The 24,459-nt window shown below is 39.2% G+C and overlaps 2 protein-coding genes across 2 annotated transcripts; both read left to right on the top strand.

The window, feature by feature from the left end:
• The first annotated feature begins 683 nt into the window (after positions 1 to 683).
• Positions 684 to 14,036, top strand: LOC143865551 (high mobility group B protein 10-like). The gene is made up of 7 exons (XM_077375872.1): positions 684 to 952; positions 7,413 to 7,488; positions 7,637 to 7,799; positions 7,924 to 8,040; positions 8,197 to 8,313; positions 12,292 to 12,782; positions 13,520 to 14,036. The coding sequence occupies exons 1-7, from the start codon at positions 750 to 752 to the stop codon at positions 13,784 to 13,786; spliced, it is 1,434 nt and encodes a 477-aa protein (XP_077231987.1). The 5' UTR covers positions 684 to 749; the 3' UTR covers positions 13,787 to 14,036.
• Positions 14,037 to 15,417: 1,381 nt separating this feature from the next.
• Positions 15,418 to 19,237, top strand: LOC143865556 (stachyose synthase-like). Its single transcript, XM_077375877.1, has 5 exons — positions 15,418 to 15,547; positions 16,089 to 17,482; positions 17,625 to 17,802; positions 17,897 to 18,264; positions 18,548 to 19,237. The coding sequence occupies exons 1-5, from the start codon at positions 15,484 to 15,486 to the stop codon at positions 19,127 to 19,129; spliced, it is 2,586 nt and encodes an 861-aa protein (XP_077231992.1). The 5' UTR covers positions 15,418 to 15,483; the 3' UTR covers positions 19,130 to 19,237.
• The last annotated feature ends 5,222 nt before the right edge of the window (positions 19,238 to 24,459 follow it).

Below are 24,459 nucleotides of genomic sequence, written 5' to 3'. Positions count from 1 at the left end.
ATTTTTATTCATGACTCTTGAGGGATGTGATGAAGCAGTTAAAATCACCTAAAGCCTTGAGCAATCGAGCTACAAGAAGGCCAACACTGATCAATAAGATTTCTGGCTGTGGCTCACACACATAGGAGTCCCACATCCATGAACGATCCAGATCAAATATGTTCCTGTACTGTCGATTCAATAATAGATTTGGTAGCGTCCATTGTAGAAGACATTTTGGAGATGGCCGCATGAAAACAAAATCTGTTGAAAAGTCTCACGTGCGAAATGCCTTTGCGATGGACACTAGCAAATCCTAGTTAGGATAGTAAATAAAGAGAAATAAATGATATGAGCACAACCATGGTTTAATAATTGCACTAACCCATCTTGCCTTTTATTATTTAAAGATGTGTCAAAGATTATTGCACTTCCCAAAAAACTCTGACAAGCCAATCAGGGAAGAAAAGACAAGCTGAGCTTATGCAATTATCAAAAAATTGTTGTGCCCATATCATATCCTTAAATAAAAAGCATTTTAACAACATGTGAGTGAGATGGAAAGAAAGAGATCGCAGCCGTTTATCTCACAACAACCGATGTCTATTGTTTAAACACATGTAGCTGTGCCAAGGGGAGGGGAATGACGTTTGTCGTTTCAGCTCTTCCCCCCACCTCCATTTTTTTTCTTTATTTATTTATATAGCTCTGCTTCATGGAGAAAGAAAAGAAAGTGTGGATTGAGCAGGGAGTTTTGAAATTTCTCCAGAATGCTTGGAAATAGCGAGATTATTCCGGCATTAGAGCTCTCGGAAGATATGGAAAATCTCGAAGCTCCGTTTGGTTGGGATTTGTTTTCACCCACAGAAGATGTTTCACAGAATTTGGATATGCACGAATCGTTGATAGAGAAGGAGGAGAGTTTCTACGATAAGTTGTACCAACTTCAAGAATGGTCCGGACGGAAGCTCATGTAAGTCCCAATTCGGTATTTCACCATCTCTCCACTCTCACATTCATACTCTCTGGTAAATTTCTTTCATGTACAACCCTATCGGACTGTTTTGAGTTGCCACTAGAAGCATCAACACTGTCTGAAAATTTTCTTATGTGGAATGAAGAATCTATTGAGACCCCAATCTCTCTTGCATTAATTTATGTATCTCCTAATGTGCATTGCTCCTTCAACTTGATTGCAACTTGAGAGTTGCACAAATTTTGGCCTGAGTCACACTTGCTTGCTCCATCTTTTCCCACTTCCCTCCTATTTCAAATTCAAACCCTTCTTTCAAACTCTAAACCTACCACCACTTCCCTAAGCATATGAGTCTCTACTTCCCATACCCAACTACCACTTACCTAAGCCATGTACTCTCTATTTTCCATGGACTACACTTAATCTCATTTACTCATTTTTGTAGAGATTCTCCATTAGCAAGACCTCCATTGAAATTCTCTTGTGTGCAAGCGTGTGGTTGAAAGAAAGAGCCAACTTGCCCTATATTTTCTCCATATTTTGAAGGTTTTTTTTTCTTTTTAAAAAAATTATGTAGTGTTGTTTTTTTTCTTTCTATCATATATTGGAGTACATCTTGTTGGTGTTTGTTCTTCTACTTTGGTTGTTGAACTTGGTTAGTGTTTTATTCACTATTTTAGAATCAGATATTCTGGTGTTATGAAATCCGTCTTTCTCTTTATGGTATCAGATCCACATGGGTGGTAGTTGGTGCTTGTCAAGATTTCCTTGGTGAAGAAGTTCAATCGGTGCTTCGGAGATGGAGAGTGGAAGAGTTAGTAGACTCAGTATTGAGTCCATAAACCAATCAAACTACAAGATATGGAGAACATGTACGGAGTCTTATCTAGTGGGAGAAGATTTATGGGAGGTTGTTTGTGGTAATGCCAATGTGGCTCCAGAACATACAAAGAAAATGCCGACGTAGACATGGAAGATGGTGAATGCCTAGGCCAAATTTCTTTTGAAGAGGTATATTTCCCATGACTTGTTTGAGCACATCATTGGGTGTAAATCGGCGAGCGATATTTGGAGTACACTTGATGGATTGCTCAACAAGAAAAATATGGCTCGCAGGCCCTATGAGCCTAGTTTGATCGATTCAGTACATTTCTCCTCGGTTATGGTTTTTCCTGCAGTGTTTCTGACTCATCTTTATTTATATATCGCCATGATGTCCATATTATTGTTCTCCTATTATATGTAGATGACATCGTCTTAACAAGGAATAATTATGCTCTCCTTGATACTTTAGCTATACTTTGGGCCGAGAGATTTCTATGAAAGATTTTGGCCCGTTGCATTTTCTTGTTGGGCATCGAAGTCTGTTAGTCCAATGTAATTCAAACGGGCTCTTTTTGTCTCAATCTAAGCATGCTCGGGATATTCTTGCATGTGCTCACATGACGGCCTTCAAACCTATTTCTACTCCCACGAGTATCAACCCTCTCCTTCCAAATGAAAATGAATATGGTTTTACCAATTCCACTAAATATCAAAGCTTGGTTGGTGCTTTTCGGTACTTTACATTGGCTCGGTCAATTTATCCTACTCGGGTAATTCAGTCTATCAGTACATGCATAACCATACCATCGGCCACTTTAAAGCAACCAAGCGTATCCTACACTATGTTAGTGGAACGCTTGATCTTGGATTATGTATCCTACCTCATGGCAATTTACAACCGGCTTTTGCACGTTTCTTGGCTCCAATTGCATCTCTTGGAGTACCAAGAAATAATTTACAGTGGCCTGATCCAGCGTAGAGGCAGAGTACCATGCCATGGCCTCCACAGCTACTGAATTAAGATGGTTATCATTTCTCCTTTGTGATCTCGATATTTCTCAATCTCGTCTGTCAGTCTTATTCTGTGACAATATTAGTGCTTTATTCATGACTATGAACCCTGTTTTTTTTCGTATCTGAACAAAACATATTGAGATTGATTTTCATTTTGTACATAAGAAGGTGGCCCTTGGATCTTTAATTACGGATTTGTTCAATCAAATCGACAACTTGCTAATATCTTTAATAAGACATTATCTTGTACTGCGTTTACCGGATTGCTTTTCAAACTGGGCATTTGGTCGTCCAGTTTGAAAAGGAGTGGTGGTGGTGGGTGGGGGGTGTATAGAAGCACAGGACTCGGTTGCACAACAGTCAGTTGTATCACAAGAGGGACCCACATGATTCCACTTTGCCAAGTACAAGGCTTTGGAGTTTATTATGGGACTTCCCATCCTTTCCACATTGCCTAGACTTATTGATGCAGGAGCATCTCGCTAGATCGCACAGATCAATGGCTAAAAACATTGGATGTGTGATCGGATCTCTAAGGGCTTCAAGATTGATGATCGAGCCGTTGAAATGTCATCATTAGAACACTCACCGTTTGGGAAAGTTTTCAATTTTGCTAGCAAATCCCAGTTTCTAATCTTCTTAGTCACTAATTTTGCCACTTTCCCATTTTGTGTCAGTTTTCATATTTGGTCCATTCTAGATTTAGAAACCCTTTCCTAAATATAAATTTGACTTCTAATTTGGTAATTTTCCTTCTCATCTCTCCTAAGTTAGTAAGTTCTATTTTCTAATAGTGTGGTTTAAGGAGGATATTTTTCTAGCCTTGTAACCCATTTCTGTCAACTACCTTTCCACACATTTAGAAGGTCTTCTTTAATAGGTTTTATTAGTTTTAGGAATTTCCATGTTAAGATCAGCAACATGTTCTTAAGCTGTTCAAATACACCATTTTGTCCTAGCATTGAAATACCTTTTTAGAAAGTGTCAAACGTTGCTGCTTTATTCTTGGACATGGCATCTTGGACGTGGCATGAGATTTGGCTTGGCTGGTGCTTTCTTATTATGGACATCCATTGAGATATTAGTTTCCTTCTTAAAGTTATTTTTTTTAAGGATGTAAAGGCAAGCCACTACACTGAACGAGTCATGGTTCCGTTCTTTTCTATTTACTTGCTATTAATAGTTTTATTGCTTAATTGTAAAGAGGACATCCTCTATAAAAGATTCACGAGAATGAATAGAAGGGCTTGGTTTTGACAATTAAACATGGAATGAAAAGTGTTTCTTTTCTTGTGGAGAAAAGGAGTTTTTTACACTTCTTTGTTGGAGTTTCCCTCCAACGTGGGTTAGCTTTTGAGCACCACAATTATATTTTGTTATTTTTTTATAAGATCCTCATCGCCGTTATCGATCGCACGCCCATCTGGCGTCACTTATGGCCACATAGATAAGGCCTTTGAAGTTTCTTACGTGATTGACTCTATCCCTAACTCCACATTGTAACTTCTTTATTACCTTTTGAATTTCAAAATTATTTGATGTAAAGCTTGGTTGGTGCTTTACGGTACTTTACATTGGCTCGGCCGATTAATCCTACTCGGTTAATTCAGTCTATCAGTACATGCATAACCCTACCATCGGTCACTTTATGCAACCAAACGTATCCTACACTATGTTAGTGGAACACTTGATCTTGGATTATGTATCCTACCTCACGGCGATTTACAACCGGCTTTTGCATGTTTCTTTGCTCCAATTGCATCTCTTGGAGTACCAAGAAATAATTTACAGTGGCCTGATCCAGCGTAGAGGCAGAGTAACGTGCTATGGCCTTCACAGCTACTGAATTAAGATGGTTATCATTTCTCCTTTGTGATCTCGATATTTCTCAATCTCGTTTGTCACTCTTATTCTGTGACAAAATTAGTGCTTTATTCATGACTATGAACCCTGCCTTTTTTCGTGCCTGAACAAAACATATTGAGATTGATTATCATTTTGTACATAAGAAGGTGGCCGTTGGATATTTAATTACGGATTTGTTCTATCAAATCGACAACTTGCTGATATCTTTAATAAGACATTATCTTGTACTGCGTTTACCGGATTGCTTTTCAAACTGGGTATTTGGTCTCAACCGCCGTCCAGTTTGAAAAGGAATGTGTTGTGTGTGTGTGTGTGTGTGGGGGGGGGGGGGGGGGGGGGGGGGGGGGGGGGGTGGTGTAGAAGCACAAGACTCGGTTGCACAACAGTCAGTTGCATCACAAGAGGGACCCACATGATTCCTCTTTGCCAAGTACAAGGCTTTGGAGTTTATTATGGGACTTCCCATCCTTTCCACATTGCCTAGACTTAAATGCCACATTGATAAGGCCTTTGAAGTTTCTTACGGGATTGACTCTATCCCTAACTCCAACATTGCAACTTCTTTATCACCTTTTGAATTTCAAAATTATTTGATGTAATCTATAAGACAACAAAAATCTATAAAAGGAAGTGATGTTTCTCTCATCAAAGATAAGAGAGAGGGAACATAAAAACGACTAGTGTTCTTTGAATTTTTAGAATATCTCCCATATTAATGAGGAAGCTAGCAAGCGATCAAAAGGCTCGAATGAGAGAAAACATGACCAATCCACAGTCAATGCACTCCTATTGTTACTCTATTTATTTATTTTCTTCTGATTGTTCCTTTCCTATCCTTCTGGCTAAAGGTGTTGTAGAAGAAGCTTGAAGATGTAATCTATAAGACAACAAAAATCTATAAAAGGAAGTGATGTTTCTCTCATCAAAGATAAGACTCGGTTGCATAACAGTCAGTTGCATCACAAGAGGGACCCACATGCCAAGTACAAGGCTTTGGAGTTTATTATGGGACTTCCCATCCTTTCCATATTGCCTAGACTTAAATGCCACATTGATAAGGCCTTTGAAGTTTCTTACGGGATTGACTCTATCCCTAACTCCAACATTGCAACTTCTTTATCACCTTTTGAATTTCAAAATTATTTGATGTAATCTATAAGACAACAAAAATCTATAAAAGGAAGTGATGTTTCTCTCATCAAAGATAAGAGAGAGGGAACATAAAAACGACTAGTGTTCTTTGAATTTTTAGAATATCTCCCATATTAATGAGGAAGCTAGCAAGTGATCAAAAAGGCTCGAATGAGAGAAAACATGACCAATCCACAGTCAATGCACTCCTATTGTTACTCTATTTATTTATTTTCTTCTGATTGTTCCCTTCCTATCCTTCTGGCTAAAGGTGTTGTAGAAGAAGCTTGAAGATGATCCTTTGTGAAGTATCAATTACCGTGAGTTATCAAAGAAGCCTGAAGACTATCCAAATTGTAGGATTGATTTGAAGTAAGCAGACAATTCATATAGGGTGACAATCGAGGTAGATGAAGGTGATGATCCGGTAGAGATTGGAATATGTTCTAAATCTGATTTTGGTATCGTGAATTCAAATACATTCCATAATTTACCCTGAACACGAATTAACATCATCCCTTCCCCATATCAATATGACATCACTCTTGTAATCTTTAATGCTTTCTTTTAGTGTGCCAATTGGGCACCTTATTTGAATACCTTGGAACTCATAAGGGTTTCACTTGTCAATGTATCGTTCCATTCGAACTAATAAAAAAAAAAGTATCTTTCCATTCAATCTTTTAGGTCCCTACTTCACCTCGACTGTTATGCTATGATGTCCCTTTATCTTTGTTTTCTTTGGAGCCAAGGGAAAGCCTAAAACTCCATTTCAGACATAACTTCCGGTGGACTTTAAGGCTTGGTACATGCTGTTATTTTGTATCTCGTCTAGAAGAAGTGTGTTATTTTGAGGAATTCTTGAGTGGGACACAATTTCATTGTAACACAATGAAGCACGACTCACCTTTGATTGATCTGAACCATCTATCTGATAGGCCCTATAATCGATCTATAGTTGTCAAAAAAAAAAAAAAAAATCATGCCAATCAAACAATCTTAATATCCCACTTTAAATCTAGTTTTTGGGTCAAAGCTGTATCGCTTGACATTGCACTCGTCCTTATCAAGACTTAGATCTCAAATGTCTCATATAATTTTACCTGATAAAGGTTTAACTTTTAATTTTTAATGCATTTTGGAGTTAATGGTAGCTACTCCAGCCTTAAATACATCCTAACGATACCCGTTAGGTGGTTGTGAGAGAGGGGGGGGGGGGGGAGGGATGTGGGATCACTGCCCTAAAGTTTTCCATTTTGTGTAGATTAGTGTCGTCATCTCTATTTTGCCTATATTGGATTGTCCTTTAATCGAATGTTTATCCTCAAACTTGCAAATTGGATAAAGGACCAATCACTTTGTGTTCCCTTTCAAGCAGTTTTGCTTGGAGACGATATAGTTGGACAATTAGGTAACTCTATATAGTGTTATTAGAACGTAATCTATATTAGCTTTCATAATGTTTTACTGATTACTTAAGAACGACCTATTTGTGCCATATACTTATAGTCATCAAAGCAAGGAAGCCTCTTAAAAATTATTGGGTTATCTTCTTTTTAGTGAATCAGATTCTACATTTTATCTTCGCTAATTAAAACTTAAAGTGACATGTTCTTGGCAGTGCTATTGTTGAGGACACAGTTTTGGACTTGTATGTCTTTTACAAAGAAGTGACTTCCAGGGGAGGGCTTGACCAGGTAATTGTTGCATTAAATATGACCATTGAGTAATGTTCAAGAAATTTTATAACATTTAGTGATTTTTTTTTTTTTTGAGTAGTTAGTGAATATTCTATGGCAAGTTAGTTGTTAAATTATAATCCCTTTTATGAGCTTACACTTTCAGGTTATCAAAGAGAGAAGATGGAATGAAGTTGCGTCCTCTTTAAACTTGACTGACAAAATTCCTGATCCTAGTTTTCTACTTCAAGAGTTCTATGTAAATAATCTTTATCTTTTTGAGCAAATGTACTTCCGTGGTACAAAAGGGGAGCCTGTCACACCTCCTGGTATGTAAAATTTTGTCTTTTGGATATTTTTGTTTAGAGCTGTATACTTTTTATGCACCTCTCTTTGTGTGTTATTTTGTTCAACTGCCTTTTTCAGCATTAAATCCGAAACATAAATGTGCAGGATCTCTCATGGCACCCAATCTTATGAAGGAATCCTCCAAGCATCCACACTCCAGTAATGAGGACCATTCGACAGTGAAAAGGATGCATGACAACAAATGTATTCCAGTGTCTGCAGGTCGAAGTTTCTCTTATTTTTTGAAGTAATATTGAGAATTAGTTGATCATACTTAAATATCTAGTCTAATTACTCACACCCACTTAAGAATAGGGTAATGACCAAAGAATGTATGTAGTTTTAAAAGTCATTACTAAAACCTGAATAAATTTGCAGGACCTCTCATGGAACACAATCTCACGAAGGAAGCCTCCAAGGATCCACACCTCAGCAATGTTGACCATTCAACAGTGAAAAGGAAGCATCAAAACAGCTGCCTTCCATTATCTGCAGGTCTAAGCCCATCCTATTTTATGGAGAAGTAAATGAAAAATTACATAAGACTGTAATTCCTAGTCTAATTACAAAAAACATTTATGAATAGGGTAGTAACCTAAACCTGTATTTAGTTTTCAAAGTAATTATTAAGACCTACTTCCTTGTTATGTCACTTATGTCTGTCTGCTAAGTAAAAATTATGTATGATTTTATCCTTTTAATGAAATAAACATTGGTAAAAAGAGTTGCCTCCCAGCCACTTCCTTCTTCTCAATACTATCCCTTCTGAAATTCTAGGCCCTTCATCCATTTTTTTCGTGTTAAGAATAGAACAAGAAGAGGAGGCACATATAGCATATTCTAGAACTAAATTTTGCAGAATTTAAACTTAAAAGCACTAGGAAAACTAATTAAAAGCAGTCTATGTTATCAGATTGAAAATCACAACAAAATAAAAAAATGAAAGCTGCTTTGTTTATCCCAATGCTTCTTATGGTTCGTACCTAGGTGCTCTTCATTCAAATATCTTCTCATTTAATCTGGGAAAGACCCCACAAAAATTCCATTCGTTTAATAGTCTTCTTATTTTATTTTTTTTGAAATGGGGTTCTTATTTAATTTTAGTTTTACTTAAATGGTATGATCATTGAAAAGTTTCTTTGGCTGATAAACCTTAGTAACTGATGGGACACAAATACGGCGTCGCCCTCAGATATCGCCACGTGTCGCCCATGCACAAATAAGGGCCTAAACCATCATGAAGAAAGGCGTGGGGAAATGGCAAGACCATACGATCATGACACGTGTCGCTCTCTCGCCTTCCAAGCCTCATCATCACAAGTTATGGAAGGGAATATCCGGCAAAGCCACGCGCGCCGGCGAATCAGGGGAACGGCCCAATCCTGCAAAGGAAGGTTTTCTCTCCATAATGATGGAAAGGCCCGCGTGCCTCCCTTTAAAAGGGGGGGAAGGGAAGAAGAGAGGGATCCATGTTTTTTTGGAGAGACTTCCCCTTTTCTCAAGCTCCCGCAGAACAACCGGAGAAAGAGGCGAGGCAACAACAGAGGAGACTAGGAACTCAATCCTACTCTCCCTGCTAGTCCCCTCCGACCCACTCATTCACACACCCAGAAAAGAACCCGCGCCTTTGTCCTGGTAACCCTGATCAAACCCCCTCCTCTTCTCGATGTCCTTTATATTGATTGGTCGAAGGATCTGACTTGGGTGTCGAAGTGGTCGTCCGGGACCCACCCCGGACCCCCTGACCCCCTTTGTTTGTGATTGCAGACCCCGCGGAGGCCCTCTACCGACCGCGCGATCGCGGACCCGGATTCAGACGCCATCAGTAACTACCTTAAGTAAGTTTTGCTTCTGAACCTCTGCTATCTCCGAACACTAACTACCACCATAAATAGTGTTGAGTTGGGTGTCTTGAATTAAACCCGGTCGGGTCTGACATATTGTGTGCGACCTGGATAAGGCCCGTTTATTCGGACGCTTGGTATGGCCCATTTTAAGTGATTTCGGCTCCGATAATAGCAAGTTTGGGCCCACCTTATAAAAGGGGGTTTTAGGGCTATTTTCGAAGTCTTGTCTTTGAAAGAGGGTTGAGATCTCAAAAAGGGGTGAAAAGGGTGTGCTATGGTTTCGTGTGTGGGTTTTGGTGAAAGACAGTGATCTTCTATTGTAATCTCTTGATCTTACAATGGATTTTCTTGTTGCCTCTGTCGTGGACGTAGGATTTGCCGAACCATGTAAATCTTTGTGTGTTTGGTGTGATTGCTTGTGTTTGCTCTTTAGTTTTGCTTTGCCATTGAAATCGCATATTGCTATTTAGGGTTGATCGTAACAAATAGTTCTGTTGAGACCCATCTCTACTCAATCACTTTGCTATTTGTAGTTTTTGTGATATCATAATCTTGACAGTCTAAGTTCCTATAAACAGAATTCTGTAAATACATATGCTTATCGTAAAAATTTTCATATTATTGTTTATAGTTGCTTCCTGAATTTTTGAAGACAACTGCTTTTTGGCATCTGCACCCTTGTACCCTCTCGGCCTTGGCTTCATCCAACTGAGGATAATAAAATTTGTGAACTAATTGTGTGACTCTCATCTTACTTTCAAACTTCATACGGAGGCAAATGCTTCCTAGTCCTTCAATATATGTTGGAGATGCCACAGATTAATTAGAAAAGATTTATTTGGACTCTAATCCTCATCTTCTTTCTTTCTTCCCGGTTGAAAGTACGGAACAAGTAAATAAAGGTGCAGGAGTACCATGCTGTGCTATTTTGATCTGTTCTCATTGAACAGTCAATTATATGTCACCAAATTCAATTTTCCATTGTTCTTTGTGTGATATATACTTTATTACCATGCTCTAGAATAGATTCAGACCCACAAAACTTCTTTGACCTCTCATGATTGAGCTGGATGGTGTTTTTCTAGATTTTGTTCTTATGTGTCCTTTGTTAAAGTATGAAAGATTAAATAATGCCTTCTCCAACAGCTTAAGCTTTTGGAGTAACTAGTAGCTTAACATGGTATTAGAGCCAAAGGTCCTGAGTTCAAACCTCCTTGATAGCAAAAATCCACATGCAATGGCTAAACCTGTTAACTTACCAACTTCTCCAATAGCTTAAGCTGTTGGAGAAAGGCAGTATTTATCTTTTATACTTTAACACTCCCCGCACGTGTGGCCTACTTGGCAAACACGTGGCACATGTGGTCCCACTATGGGCCGACCATCGCATGTGGATTTTTGCTATCCGGGAGGTTTGAACTCGAGACTTTTGGCTTTGATACCATGTTAACTTACCAACTTCCAAAAGGCAGTATTTATCTTTTATACTTTAACACTCCCCCTCACGTGTGGCACACTTGGCAAACACGTGGTACATGTGGTCCCACTTTGGGCCGACCATCGCATGTGGATTTTTGCTATCCGAGAGGTTTGAACTCGAGACCTTTGGCTTTGATACCATGTTAACTAACCAACTTCTCCAAAGCTTAAGCTTTTGGAGAAGTTGGTAAGTTAACAAAACCCAAAAGTGGGGCCACATGTGCCACGTGTAGGCCAACCCAAAGAACGAGGGGCCACATGTGAGGGGGAGTGTTAAAAGTGTAAAAGATTAAATAACGCCTTCTCCAACAGATTAAGCTTTTGGAGTAAGTGGTAGTTTAGCATCCTTTATAGGACAAGTTACTATTGATATCATGTTTTGGGAACGTCTTGTCCCTGTAATCTATTTTGATTGAATAAAATCAATATCTTTTCAAAAAAAAAAAAGTTTTTTGACCCGTCTCTAAAATTGTGGGTAGTCTTGCTCATAGTTTTGAAACTCCCATGCGTCATCGTGGTCTCCTCCGTGTCGACTCCCTTTTCGCTTGCCCGCAGTCCGCGTTTTGCCCTACAATGCCAATTAAGATTCCTTTTGACTTTCCCGAGTTATGACCTCATCAACCAAGTACTCAGGGGCATGAACCAAGTACTCAACCATGTCGTGCCGAGTCGACTAGGATTTTCTACGACCGCATTTTGAAATCTTGGTCTTGCTGTAATATTGGTTCTGGAGGCTAGCTTTCGAGAAATTCTCAACAATGTACTATTGAAATTTCCAGTTTTACTTGTGTTCCTCCATTGTGCAGCTTTCTAGGCCTCTTTCTCATCTGATAGCATTGGCATTCACCATATCTGTGTTTCTCCATTTTACGACTCACTTTCTCTCTTGTGCAAGATTTACCCCTTTCTTGTTAGTCTCAGATTTTCCACCACCACCTGTTTACCATCAATATAAAATAGAAAATCAAGGAAAGTTGTAAATTTATTACTTTTTCCTTTCTTGGTTCTCTAGGAAATGGATGGTCTTGTATAATCTGGAAGACTGACATATTTTCAATTGAAAACCAAAGTTGCATAACAATAATTTTTCCTATGCTTTTTCAAATCTTCTCGATACTGAGTTCTTGTTGTTTATTTTCTGTCTCAGGCGATCCTCAGGCCCACGTTGGTAAAATCGTCAAAGGAGCAATTGAAACCAAATTCAACAATGGCTATCTGATAACAGTCAAAGTTGGCCCCGAGAAGCTCGACGGATTACTGTATCACGCTAAAGAAGGTGCTGTTGAGCAGTTTGCGAATGTCCCTGGGCTAATTGGTGGTGTAACATCAGATTTTAATTCAGAGCCAGAGGGTCTACAGATTCGAGTGATGACACCTGTTAAACAAAAACCGAAGACACCTGTTAAACAAAAACCAAGCCCGGGACCAAAGAAAGAGACAAAGAGGAAGGACCCAAATGCATCAAAGAAAGAGACAAAGAGGAAGGACCCAAATGCTCCACGGAAAACCAGAAATGCTTATCAGTTTTATTTCTCCGAGCATTATGATCAGTTAAAGAAGATGCGCCAGAGTTTGGATGGGAGCACCCGTACAATGGTGATAGATGCATGGAAGCGTCTCTCTGAGAGCGAGCGGATGGTGAGTGCAAGTTTTCTCTTTATTTCTTTCGTCTTTTATTATTTTTGCATGTTAGAGGTGTGAGAATGCCTTATTTTTGCTTTGTCAAAAATGGTAGTTTGGTTAAAGGAGATTTTTCATACATATAATCCTTCTCCTTTTAATGTGAAGTTACTCAAACCTCTGTTGGTTACAATTTCTTTCACCATACTAACTGAAATACTTATGAATTAATTTAAGACTGTCTGAATTCTTGGGTGTCTTTTTTTGCTAGTGTGCTGTAAACTGTCTCAAAGATTTTTTTTTTCTTTTCAACACTCATTTTGATTTATCTTTATTTAATATTTTCATTTTGCAGTTAGAATTAGCAAGAAGTTCTATTTCTATAGCTGTAGGTTTTGAAACTCAAACTCAACTAGTCCCAAGACTTGCTCGAAGCAAAGCAAAACACCGTTGAGTGGATTGAGTGTTTTTTAGTCAAAAAAATAACTTGTCTGGTTTGAATTTTTAAGTTTTTGGAGTACTTGGTGGTGGTTGTTTTCGCGCACTGGTTCAAGATGTTGATGAATTTTTTTGGATTCCGAAAACCAATTTACACCTTATCCTAAATCTCAATTGAGTCAAGTCGTCTTGGTTGAGCTTTTCACGTACTTGATTTGAGTTCTTAAACACTGCTATAACCGACTTCTATTGCTTCATGAAAATGTACAATGTCCTTGAACATGAGCTAAATTTCATTTTGCCGATGTTTTGGACAGCCATACATTGAGGAGAGCCGGAAGGACAGGGAAAGGTACAACAAGGAAATGGCTGCCTACGAGCAGCTCCAGAAAGTGCAGGTCAGGGAGGAAGAAGTGTACAGACCTTACTATCCCTTAGGAAATGTTGAAAACTACCTACAAACAGAATCACAAACCAGTGAATTTCTTGTGCCCTATGATTTTATGTCTCAGACTGAAAGTGCAGAACAGATGATGGGTTCCTTCCAGATGGGCTGGGAGGAGGACTTCTTTGGTTCACTTTAAATACCCATGTGAAAAATTAGTGGCCTTTTTGGACGGTGGCTTCTTTTTGTAACATGAAGCTCCTTTGAAATATTTCATGGCACAGCTCTGGGATATGGGTGCACGGTTGAGAGTTCGTTTCAGCTGACTTTCTTTTGTAGAGAGCTTCCACTGGCAGCTGGAAGGGGGTAAATATTGTATATAAGCTTCTTTTTGTAACATGGTAGCTGATGGTGTAAATATTATATATAAGCTTTTCCTTTTGGCTTAATCTTGGGTTCGAGTGTGTTTACTGTTTGGATGTGATCACTAAACCACCATACAGACAAATGTGCCCTGGCTCAACAGAGATCCAATCATAAATTCCTTTGAATTGCCCCAGTGCATGTAAAAAATTGCTCTATCTTCATATTCTTTCCTTTATTTTACATGGTTTTCTATTGATAGGTCTCTGTTCCTTTTCTTTTTCTTTTTCTTTTTTGTCTCCACACATCACAACACCATAAAAAAAAATTCAGAAAGGTAAGGACTCCATGGTAGTTTCACTTGATCAAACCAAGTTCTTTTAAATCAAAAGAAGATTAAAATCCCAGATGCAGAACAGAACAAAAAAAACATTTCATCATCATTAAAGAAAGAAAACATCTTGATGGCAATAGACTGCTTTCATCTCTCTCGAAAATTCAAAGAGTGGTAATGGAGTAAGCTTTTTGTTATCTTATGGTTTTGATCATTTGACGACAAGGATCATATTTAATTCATCCCTTCATCTGATTTAACGTACACCAACCAATCCATTTAATTGCCAGGTTTGCACAGACAAAGAGATAACATAAAATATTCCGTCAACTACTTTCTCCAACCGTCCATGACTTTCTTCATTTTATCATCGCCCATCACACGTGCCCAACTATCTATAATCTGCAGTTTCCACTTTCCAGTCGGTGAAGATATTTAGCCTCTCTTCTTTTTCTTCTTTTGTTTTCTTTCACGTCATGAAAGATTGTTAACTTTCCTGAGCGAGCTGACCATCAAAACTGGATAGACTCCAGAAGAAAACAAAAGAATAAAAAATGTCTTTTCACATTAAAATATCTAAAACTACGGTTCTAGTAATTTCAACCAGTCTAAGAAGCTACAGTGATATACAACTCATCACTCAACCCAAGTGATTTCCGATCATAAGAAGGTTGAAATCCCGGATGCATTTGCCCTTGCCCATGATTAAAAAGAAAAAAAGGGCAAAACAAAGAAACTATCAAGTAGGCAGCTCATCAGCATTAGAGAAATGAATAAACTTGAGTGCAAGATGGTAAGTGGGCCTAGCTTTTTCCTCCTACCCCATGATTTCTATCGTCTGGTTTTGATCATAAGGATCCTATTAATTAAATCTATCTCAAAATCTGATACTATTTCACCCAACACTTTCACCAACCAATCCATTTAATCGTCAGATTATCACAAACTATGAGATGACATAAAATACTCATAGAAGAACTTTCTCCGACCGTCCATGACTTTCTAAAACATTCTTGCCATGTCTCAAAATTCAGAAAATGATATGCCTTGATTTTGGCATATCACCCATAAAAAAAACAAACGCATACATGCATGCATAAATACATATATCCATGCATGTCAAATGCCCACATGCACCCATGAAGCAGAAAGATGTATTTATAGCTGAGGGTGTGTGGGAAAGTTTTTAGTTCTTGTCCATGCAAATAAGTAGTTTGGACGTCTTCATGTTTGGATTATCTGGGAAAGAACAAGGCACCCAAAGTTAGTAGTTACCGATCATATCATATCTTTATCTAGATGGGTGAATGGCTCTCATACACAATTTCTTCACACATGCTTCTCATTCCTCCTCTTTCTCTATGAATGCATTTTGCCGTTCATTGTTTTCTTTAGAATCGTCTCTTGAGCCTCTCTCTTTTGGTTTATGCTGTCAATAAAATTTCTAAATTTACATCTGTATAATTAGTGTTTGCATGTTTCCAAATTCATTGGAAGTGATTGTTGAAACTTAAGTTTGCCAAAAATTCTTCCCTTTTGAATTAAATGCTGACAATTTCTATAGTTTGAACTATTGGATTTTGAATTTCATTTCCAAGTATCTTTGCAATCTCATATCCATTTTCAACCTAGTTCTAGGAAGCGTCAATTGTTTCTAAGTTTTGGAATTGAATTTGGGACTTTTAAGTTATCATCTCTGTAATTCCTCTGTTTACTCTGCCCAAGGCACCACCAAATTAAGTGTTGAATTCGGCTTTTGACAGCGTCCAAGCCGAAAACATGAATAATTTTTTTGAATTGTCAGGTGGGAAAATTAGTGTCAATGGAGTTGTATTGCTCTCTGAGGTTCCTGCCAATGTTTCCTTTAGTAGTTTTTCTTCTATATGTCAAAGTTCTGATGCGCCAGTTCCCCTCTTTCAGCAAGTTAACTCTAGATCACACAAGGGTGGGTTCCTCGGATTCAGTCAAGAGGAGCCATATGATAGGTTGATGAACTCCTTGGGTAAGTTGAGCAATAGAAACTTTGTGAGTGTCTTCAGATTTAAGACATGGTGGTCTACCATGTGGGTAGGGAATTGTGGGTCAGATTTGCAAATGGAGTCACAATGGGTGCTTCTAGATGTCCCTGAATTAAGGTCATATGTTCTGATCCTTCCCTTGATTGAAGGGAAGTTCAGGTCTTCCCTTCATCCAGGTACTGATGGGAACGTCATGCTTTGTGCTGAAAGTGGCTCTAGTCAAGTAAGAGCCTCATCTTTCAATGCAATTGCTTATGTTCACATAGGTGACAATCCTTATAATTTAATGAAGGAAGCTTATAGTGCTGCTAGGGTCCATCTCAACACATTTAGGCTATTAGAAGAGAAGCTAGTCCCTTCTCTGATAGACAAGTTTGGTTGGTGCACATGGGATGCATTTTACTTGACTGTAGATCCTGTTGGTGTATGGCATGGATTGAAGGACTTTGTTGATGGTGGCGTGCCACCGAGGTTTCTTATAATAGATGACGGTTGGCAAAGTATCAGTCTAGATGGTGAGAATCCATTCGAAGATGCGAAGAACCTTGTCTTGGGAGGAACCCAGATGACTGCTAGGCTTTATAGGTTTGAGGAATGTGAGAAGTTCAGGAGGTACAAAGAGGGGACTATGTTGGGACCCAAGGCCCCATCATTTGATCCCAAGAGACCTAAGATGCTAATATCCAAGGCCATTGAGCTGGAGCAAGCCGAGAAGGCTCGCGACAAGGCGATACAAGATGGGGTCACTGAATTGTCAGGTTTCCATTTGAAGGTTGAAAATCTGAAACAACAATTGAGTGAGATGTGTGGTAATGATTCATATGGAAGTGGTTCTAGCGCAGAGAATGCGTGCTTTGGCAAATCAGAAGAATTTGGAATGAAAGCTTTTACCAGTGATTTGAGAAGAAGGTTTAAAGGGTTGGATGATGTCTATGTGTGGCATGCTCTATGTGGTGCTTGGGGTGGTGTTAGGCCAGGTACTACCCCTCTCAATACAAAGGTAATCCCAGTCACAGTCTCTCCTGGTCTTGATGGCACAATGAATGATCTTGCTGTTGTGAAGATTGTCGAAGGCGGTATTGGTCTAGTTCATCCTGACCAAGCCACTGATCTCTATGACTCCATGTATTCTTATCTTTCAAATGTGGGGATCACAGGAGTCAAAGTGGATGTAATACATGTAAGTTTCTATACTTATTTCCTAACTGAGCTATCTATCCATTTGACCATCTATGTCTGCTTATATTTATGTGCATATATAACTATAATGCACATAATTATGTGCATAACTGTATGCATAAGAAGGGTTTAATTTGTTACAGACTCTTGAATATGTTTGTGAGGAATATGGAGGCCGGGTTGATCTAGGTAAAGCTTATTACAAAGGACTTTCAAAATCACTTGTGAAGAACTTCAAAGGAACTGGACTGATCTCAAGCATGCAGCAGTGCAACGACTTTTTCTTCCTTGGGACATGGCAGATAGCACTAGGAAGAGTAGGTGAGAATTCAATCATATGACTTTGAAACCATTTATTTAAATCTATTAGCTGATTGATTAGTGGTGATAATTATCTTTCTCTACACTTGTACAGGTGATGATTTCTGGTTTCAGGATCCAAATGGTGATCCAATGGGGGTGTATTGGTTACAAGGGGTCCATATGATCCACTGTGCATACAACAGCATGTGGATGGGTCAGATCATACACCCAGATTGGGACATGTTTCAATCTGATCATTTATGCTCTAAATTCCATGCGGGGTCGAGGGCAATCTGTGGAGGACCAGTTTACTTGAGCGACTCTGTGGGAGGCCATGACTTTGATCTTATAAAGAAGCTCGTTTTCCCTGATGGGACCATCCCCAAGTGCCAGCACTTTGCGCTTCCAACTAGAGATTGCCTCTTCAAGAACCCTCTATTTGATGGGGAGACCATCCTCAAGATTTGGAACTTAAACAAGGTAGCGGAATTCCTGTTGTACAATAGTAAACTAACTTCTATTTAGTTCAAAAAAGAAAAAGTAAACCAACTTCTAGTTCCAATTCGGGTTTGCATTGAATTGTTAGTTTCTTTGTCAAGACTTAAGAGGCATACAGATTCCTGCCAGTCTTTCGCTCATGGAAGGTCAAACTTGTGGAATTCCCAAGTCATTTGAATCTGTTACTTATCTATATAATTATTTTTTGTGTCTCTTAAACTACCATTCTTTGTATAGCCATATCTAAATATATCTGATTTCGCAGTTCGGTGGTGTCGTTGGTGCATTCAATTGCCAAGGAGCAGGATGGGATCCAAAAGAGAGAAAAATCAAGGGCTATTCGCATTGTTACAAGGCAATGTCTGGTTCAATTCACATCACCGATGTCGAATGGGACCAGTTGAAAGAAACAACTGAAATGGGTGATGCTGAAGAGTATGCAGTCTATTTCAACGAAACAGAGCAGCTACTCTTAATGAACCCAAAATCAGATGCTATCCACATTACCATCCTTCCATCTTCCTTTGAGATTTTTAGCTTTGTGCCGATCAAGAAGCTCGGGCATGATGTGAAATTTGCACCGATCGGGCTGACAAACATGTTTAACAGTGGAGGGACTATACAAGGGGTGGAGTATGGTGAGGATGGAGATGAGATAAATGTGAGGATCAAGGTTAAGGGGGGAGGAAAATTCTTAGCTTACTCAAGTGGTAAGCCAAATAAGAGCTGCTTGAATGGAGTTGAAGTAGGATGTAAGTGGTATGGTGATGGGAAACTGGCGTTGGATCTTCCTTGGATAGAAGAATGTGGTATATCTGATGTGGCTTTTGCCTTGAGTGTTGGCTAAAATCAGTAATCCCCCCTCCCCTCTGTTATTTGGGATGATTTGTTTCAGTTGTACCTAGATATAAAATGAATGTATTCCGTTTGATTTAGTAAAATTAAAATATGTTTATATGCCCTTGTGTTTCTTACTCTTTCCTGAGCATCTTCAGCAGAGTTTAAACATCATTAGGCAGCAATGACTGGATTAGCCCACTTAAATTTTTTTCCCATGCCCAGGTTCAAAATGGAAAAGTTACCCCTCTTGTGCAATGGGTAAGTGGTAAACCATAATATCCACATGTAATCTCATACCTTTGAGGTTGGAAGGATTTTAAGCTCTTTGAAGTAGATAAAGAGTGGTCATCTAGGGTAGGGCTTACGACCCAAAGAATGACTATGTAGACACAGGTACATGGCCCCCAAAAAGGGTTCACGGCCAGGTAATGGAATCAGACTGCTTTAGGCAACGATCCTATCAGCTACTTAGATTCATGAGGCTTCATTAAATTTAGAATTATAAACTACTAATCTGAATTCAGAGCATTGATATTTAATAAATCAAGAGTGCGAATTTCACCATTAAATCTTAATAAATATGTGGCATGCTCCTACAGCATAATGGGTTCCCCTTTGATTGATCCAAACGGTTTACTTGAGTCCTCACTTTTGACATCCAATAGCCCAACAACTAGGTCAGTCATACAATTATAACGCCAAATAATGGTATTTTTTTTATCATTGTATTTGAACGTTTGCTTATAGGTAGTTTTGGCCCACATTATTAGAAGTTAGAATTGGATAATTGGGGTAAATTTTGGGCCCTCAAGAGTATAAACTTATTATGTGATTGGTCGTCAGGCAATAGATTTCACACCCCACTCAACCAAGGTCAGATGACTGATCAACAGGCTATTTTACTTCTATAAAGAAAATAATAGAGCTGATTTTGCAGCAATTTATGTTTCCTTCTTCTTCATATTTTTAATAACTAATGGGTAGAATTTCACCAAAGCCTCAAAAGCCCATATAGACTATATAGTGTAGAATATTATAATGAAAGGATCCCTATCAACCTACATATGATTTCCACTCCCACTCTATCTTTCCATAAGAAATCATCCTCATTGTCGTTTTAGATATTTACATCCCTCTCTCTATTTTATAACATTTTCATTGGCTATTAGCCTCTTTTTCAATTGAAAATATCTACCAAGACAAGCATGCGGGGATATAAATATCTTAACTTATTCAGATGATGTATATTTCAAAGATTCCACAAAAAAGTGAATTGTATTGAAGGGTCTAGATTCTTTGCAAGGACCAACTTGACTAGTGTACTTACCTCCAGATAAGGATCATAAGGTCATCTTCCGCCACATGGCGGATACTAGGGTGCAACTCGGGTCAGGTTGGGTCGGGTTCAGGCCAACCCTAACCCAACCCGAGATTTCATTCCCTCAACCCTAACCCAACCCAACCCAACCCAAGCCTCGGGTTGAGGTTGGTCAACCCTAACCCAACCCGCCTCCAAATTGGGTCGGGTTGGGTTCGGGTTCTTCTAGAGCCAAAAAGAAGAATACAAGAAAAAATATATTTCTAAGAAAATCGTGATAAAATTAGAGGACGGAGGTCGTTTCGGGTCGGGTCGGGTTTCCAAGGCCTCAACCCTAATCCAACCCAAAATTAAACCGGGTTGGCTTTTACCAACCCAAACCCAATCCAACCCGAGAAAATGCCAACCCGGGTTGAACACGACCCAAGTTGCACGCCTAGCGGATACATGAATCATACCGTGTCGCCTCAAAAGTGTCTGTGTCAGCAAACAATTAAATTAAAAATAATCCAAGAACATTAGCTAAAGTAACAAATATGACTATTTTAAATATGTTTGAAATCTACGTTTGGTGAATACAAGATTCAGTCACATGCACGCACGAATTGGGAACTGTATAGTTTTCAAGCTCTAACGTGTTAGAATCTAAATGGCAAGCAGTGTTGTAAGGATCTCTGATTTTGGTCTTATCAAACCGACCTCAACCTACCAAAATATAAAAAGATTCAAGAAGTTAGTTGATGAGTGATTCTAATGACACACCCAAAAAAGAAATTATAAAGAAAAGGGGAGGAAGCTTGGGTTTTAAGTTTTATGATGTATGCATGGAAGAGTCAACGCATGCGGTCCATGACCATTGACTCAGTCTTTGATGTATGTTACATGTATCATGTATGCATGAGTGGTTGCTTGTCGTGAAGACATTGATTCGTCTCTCGGTACTCTTTTCTACCTCTTTTCCAAAGTACTATATATATATATATATATATATATATATATATATATATATATATATATATATATATATATATATATATAGAGAGAGAGAGAGAAAACAGTTTCTACACACTAGCTTAAAATACAGTGGGGGCCACATTATTTGGGTGATCCAAACCATTCATTTTTAAGGCCCTCTCATAGATAGGGTGTCCACAAAAAATCAGATCCATAGGATCATCCTAACCATTCGAACTTTGGAGGCAAAAAATGAACTAATTTGTGAAGGTTTAAAGACATCCATTTTACCTCCACAAATCGTAGGGTTGGGATGATCTTATGGATCTGATTTTTTGTAGACACTCTATCTATGTGAGGGCCTTTAAAATGGATGGCTTGGATCACCCAAACAATGTGGGCCTCCACTGTATTTTAAGCTAGTGTGTAGAGAACTCTCTACACATATGTGTAGGAACCGTTTTCTCATATATATATATATATATATATATATATATATTTTATTTTATTTTTCTTGTTAAAATACTGCCGGTTAAAACGAGGAACACAAAATTTTGTCGATGGCCAGGCTACTTTTTCATTTGGTTGTTTCTTTGGGCACAAAAGGAGGGCGACCCTTCCCTCGAAGTGGGTCAAGAGGCCGATCTTCTCTCTGAGAAGATCAATCACGTTGCGATCCGAATCGGGTTTGTAACAAAGTGTGAAGTGCAGTTGGGCGACAAAATTTCGTCAATGTCTAGAGGGAAATGATATATTCGCCCCTTTTTTTACTTGGTACAACCCCTATAGTGTACAAGAATAGACATAAATACACTAGAGGGTATTAGGCATTGACCCAGTCCCATCGAATGATCAATCTCTACTAAACAAGAGTTCCACTTAACATTCACCAATATCCTAAATTTCCTTGATGTGTTGGAAAGAGAAAATGGAAAGGAAGAACAAAAGACTAATCTCTCGGGTGAGTATGCAGTGAATTCCGTTAGGATAGCCATGTCTGATCGGATTTCAGTACTAACTAATTAATTATCCAACCTTTGTTAACAAGTCATCTGTTACGGTCCTGAGGGGGGGCCTGCCTAGGTATGCGACAGGTGTAAAGGCCTTGGCTAACGCATTCCATTAGCTCTTGAGCTTTTGGAGTATTGGTAAGGTACCTAACATTTCGTATCAGAGCAGCCACCACGTCTCGTGTTTGACTTAGGGAAGGGGTGACCTGTGGAGAAGACTAATTGGAAATGGCTACCTACTAAAAAGCCAGAGTGAAAGCAGTCAGAGTGAAGTTGCCATAGAGGGGGCCCCTGTGGAAGAGGCGATTTGTGGAAAGAGCTACCTAGGAAAAAGGCTAGAGTGAAAGCCATCATAGAGTGGGCAGCTGGGGTTGGCGGATGCGGAAGCGTGGTGGTATGTAGGGCTGCAACTCAAGCCGGGTAAAACCCGACCCGCATCGACCCGACCCGAAAATAGCCTGGGTCGGGTTCAAGTTTCATGGGTTTCGGGTCGAGCCGGGTTCAGCATTCAAAAGCCCGCATGAATCTCGGGTCGAGCCGGGTTTGAAGGGGCCCGACCCGACCCGACCCGAGTTATATAAGTTATAGTGTGTACATTTTTTTCTATTGTTAGTTAAAAGTTAAAGGGATAATTACATTTACACCCCCTCTAGTTTCTGACACATCCACTTCCACCCCTATAGTTTAAAACGTGACAAATACACCCTTGTAGTTTCAATTTGTTTAAGGTAGGCCCTCTCAGCTGAAGGTTCGTCCATAGATTGAAGGGTTAGGATGATCCGATGGAGCTGATTTTTTTGGCACACCCTAACTATGTCAGGGCCCATCAAATGAACGCTTTGGATCATCCAAACAATGTGGGCCCCCATTATTTGGATGATTTTTTGGTAGTGTTTGGATTCGGGTAGGGGGCCACATTATTTGGATGATCCAAAGCGTTCATTTGATGGGTCCTGACATAGATATGGTGTGCCCAAAAAATCAGCTCCATCGGATCATCCTAACCCTTCAATCTATGGACGAACCTTCAGCTGAGGGGGCAAACCTTAAACAAATTGAAACTACAGGGGTGTATTTGTCACGTTTTAAACTATAGGGGTGGAAGTGGATGTGTCAGAAACTAGAGGGGCTGTAAATGTAATTATCCCAAAGTTAAAAGTGAAAACCCACGCACCCACTGTTACTGTATGTGAGTGTAATTTTCTGCTTCTATGAGTTGAGTTGATTCAAGTGTTTGATCGTAATTACAACATTGTTTGATTACAGCATTGTTTGATTCAAGTGTGATGTGAGTGTAATTACATCATTGTTTGATTCAAGTGTAATGTGAGTGTAATTTCTGCTTCTATGAGTTGAGTTGCCTTGCCAAACAAGAATTTTCCTTAAAAATTTGCGTCAACGTGAAAAAACCCGACCCGACCCGAACCGACCCGAGATTTATCATGGGTAGGGCCGGGTTTGGGAATCGTGGGTTTTCCGAAAAAAAACCCGACCCGACCTGACCCGAGATATTTCTCGGGTAGGGTTGGGTTCTCCAAAACCCGACCCGCCCGACCCGAGTTGCAGCCCTAGTGGTATGTTACTAGACCTGGCAAACGGGTGGGCCAGGCCGGGTTTGACCTGGCCCGTACGGGTCCGGGTCAAAATGGCCTAAAGAGTTTTACGGGTCACTAAGCTTGGACTCACACCCGGCCCGTAAGGGCCGGGTCGACCTGCGGGTCACCCTGATTTTTGACATATTTTTTAAGATTTTTTTTGTTTGTATAGGGATTTGCTTGCCACCTTCGCCCAACCATTTATGTTCACTGTTTGAGAGATTTGTCTTATTGTCGACGTGGTGCAAACTGCAAAGAATGACAGAAGTACCATTTGTGAAAAGGTGGCTAGCAATAAATAATAATCACGGGTTACTAAGTTTTAAATGAGAAATTACGGAAAAATGGTGGCAAAGTAGAAAAATTAAGAAAAAAAAATCGAATGAATGTACTAAAATATGACAATTACTGAAAAAACTACAAAGAAAAAGCAAAAATTATGACAATTACGAAAAAAAGT

Source organism: Tasmannia lanceolata, unplaced genomic scaffold (assembly GCF_043159265.1).
Source record: "Tasmannia lanceolata isolate RefF3 unplaced genomic scaffold, GAP_Taslan_0.1 ptg000090l, whole genome shotgun sequence".
NCBI classification, from domain to species: Eukaryota; Viridiplantae; Streptophyta; class Magnoliopsida; order Canellales; family Winteraceae; genus Tasmannia; species Tasmannia lanceolata.
The sequence above is the reverse complement of the archived record's forward strand: the minus strand, read 5'-3'. Positions and strand labels throughout refer to the sequence as shown.